At 56.0% G+C, this 2878-nt stretch overlaps 1 protein-coding gene across 1 annotated transcript; it reads right to left on the bottom strand.

Moving 5' to 3' along the window:
* Window positions 1–253: 253 nt before the first annotated feature.
* On the bottom strand, window positions 254–2872 carry LOC103778272 (catenin delta-1-like; the record flags this gene model as incomplete). Its single annotated transcript, XM_008945850.1, has 5 exons — window positions 254–322; window positions 990–1143; window positions 1813–1930; window positions 2220–2403; window positions 2518–2872. Coding segments are annotated over 5 exons (880 nt in total), but the record flags the coding sequence as incomplete, so codon positions are not given.
* Between the last annotated feature and the right edge of the window lie 6 nt (window positions 2873–2878).

Genomic DNA, 2878 nt, shown 5'->3' with positions numbered 1-2878 from the left:
GGCAGGGGGGTTGGACTAGATGACCTCTGGAGGTCCCTTCCAGCCCAGACATTCTATGATTCTATCTGTGGCAGAGTTAGTGTTTTAACAGGCAGTTGGGCAAACAGAAACCTGCCTCTCCCAAACCCAGCCTCTGCCCATTTAAGAGGCTCACTTCAATGGGAAATCAACTCTACTCACTCCTCTCCTGGACTGCTTGTGGAAAAGCATCCCTGCACACTCAAGCCGTGCACAGACACACCGAGGAACGTACCTTTGGCTGGAGTTGTTCTTTTGGGAAAATCCACTGTATCGGCACCAGGGTCTTCAGGGAGCTTTTTACCTTCAAATGGTAAGCAGATAGGCATAAGACACCTCCCCTCCCCATGCATGTCAGCCCAAAAGCTCTTAGCCACTTGCTAGAGCAACCACCCTGGAGGTGAGCTGAAGCTAAGCTACCAGCATGTCCCAGGAGAAGATGTCAAGTCCATTCCCGCACCGCAGGCAGTACGTGGCCAGCGAGGGGAATGGGGGACAAAAAGCTAGCGAAAGCACACAATTAAATCACAGAAAAATTAAAATGAAGAGCTCACTCACCTCTGGAGAACCATTCGTCTATTGGTGAAGCGGAGAGAAGGACAGGAGAGAGGGGAGGCAGGAGAAGAGAAGTGCCGACAGCATCATGGGGCAGATCATTTGGCAAGAAAGCAAAGGGAAGGGGCAACACGGGAAACAGGAGAAGGTGTGGAGTTAGCAGACATCTATCCATCACCATCCCACCACCACAGAAACCCACCACTGGTTTGTGTCAAATGCTACGGGTAAGCCAAGCAGTAGCTCCCAAAGCCAGGGAAGGCACAGGCCACCGCGTCTCCAGAGAAAGCTGCGGTTTAGCCTTCACACAAGAGATGCCAGAGTAGGAGCACAGAGACCCCAGACCACCCTCAAGCTCCACTATAGTAGATCTGTCTTTATCGCACCTCCCTCCATACTGCTGCCACCCAACAAACCTTTGCCTTTCTTGGCACCAAAGCAGCTTGCAGCATGGGGCCCAGCGTTGTTGGCAGGGGCCAGAGGCGTCTCCTGGTAGCGCTCGGCATGGGGAATCTCACGGTGGACTTGGTAGGACAAGTTTCTCAGCAGGCACACACAGTTCTCCACCAGCTAGAGAGAAAGTCAGGTATTAGAGCAGCACAAGCCCACCCCATGTCTCCCAGTGAGGGCTCTGTCACAGCTTCCAACCCAGAGTCAGGGCAAGGAGGTCTGAAGCAGGACTGGGGGATACGTGGCTCCATCCCATACGGAGCTGGAGCATACCCCCATCCCAAAGCAGGCATAGCCAGCTCTGCAGGCCTGAGTTCATACACTGGTGGGCCAAAAGTCTCTCTGCCATCAGCAAAAAAAGCGTGAGAAAAGGCTCAAGGAAAATTCAAGCAAACACCTTGTCACGATGGATCAGGAAGACCTGAGCCAGGGGATACCAGCATGGGGACAAATGACAGAAGCAGGGCCCTCTTGGGAGGGCCAACATTCCTACTACAAACTGCAGGCTGTGCACCAGACACCTCCTGGTCAAACAACACCCAGGCCACACACCCTGTGCAGGCACTGTCTTCCCAAGTGGAGATCGAGGAAAGGCGTGAGCCTGGAATGGGTTTTCCCAAGCTAGTTCTGTCAAATCAAATCCCTCCCTGGTGAAGATTCTCTCTGTCCATTCTTCATCTGCCTCAGGATGAACCCAGCTTCAGCCACCATAAACAGCAGAGCACTGCGAGAGCTAGTTGCCAAGGGCAGAGCTCTGCATGTGCCCTGCCAAGACCCTCGCTGAAGTACCTTGCTGTCCGAGTCCTTCTGGCCAATCTCAGACTGGACTATGTAGATCAGGGCATCCACCAGCCCGTCACATTCCCGCAGCTTCCGACGGGCCTCACTCCGCTCGGAGCTCACGTTCCTGTCAGGCAAGAGAGATCCGTCATGGGAGAGACGGTGAGGACAGGTGAGGAGCAGCCCACACCCAGCAGAGTTCAAACCAGAGAAAAGCTCCTGTGGCTCTTCTCCTCCGAGAGAAACCCCTCCAAAACAGAGGGCTGCATCACCGGTGGCTGTGCTAGCAGAACAGCACATGCACAGACCTCTTCTGGCAGTCCCAGAAAGCTACCAGGAACAGCCAGGACAGAGCTTCACAGCAGCCCCAACTCACACCAGCTCTCTGCCCGCAGCTGGTAGCTCCCCTCCCATACCTAAGACAGCCAGCAGTGTTGGTGAGCACCGACTCCCACTCGATGTGCCGGGGTTTCGAGTCCTCGTTGGGCTCCCGCTCCCAGCCCGAGCGGGGAATGACCACCTCATCAGTCAGAGCATGCAGCGCATGATCCACAATGGCCATCTTGATGGAGTCGTGCGAGGACAGGTTCCACAGTGTTCCTGCAACGCCACAGGCAGGAAGCGATCAATCAGACCGGGTGGGCTTAAAAGCTTGCTCTGTGCACCCCTCACCCGACCGATGAGCCCCGCCTCTCCTCTCCTCAGAGTCATTACCTGTGATGACCTCCGTGAGGTCCATGTCATGGGCCTTCCGCAACAGGCGCACCAGAGCCGGTACCCCGTCGCAGTTCTTAATGGCAATCTTATTGTCTTGGTCCTTGCCAAAGGAGATGTTCTTGAGGGCTCCGCAGGCACCATAGTGCACCTCTTTCTTGGGGTGGTCTAGCAATCCCACCAGCACGGGAATGCCCTTCAGCTTGCGCACCTCCGTCTTCACCTTGTCGTTGCGGTAGCAGAGGTGCTGCAGGTAGGCGGCTGCGTTGGACTTGACGGCGTCCAGGCGGAAGCTCAGCATGGCGATCACCTCCGGCAGCTCGGGCTGGCGCCAGCCGCCCGGGGCCGCGCCGCCCTTCCG

The sequence above is a fragment of the Merops nubicus genome, unplaced genomic scaffold, assembly GCF_000691845.1.
Source record: "Merops nubicus isolate BGI_N331 unplaced genomic scaffold, ASM69184v1 scaffold54328, whole genome shotgun sequence".
Lineage (NCBI taxonomy): Eukaryota > Metazoa > Chordata > Aves > Coraciiformes > Meropidae > Merops > Merops nubicus.
Note: the sequence above shows the minus strand (reverse complement) of the source record. Positions and strands in the feature narration are given on the sequence as shown.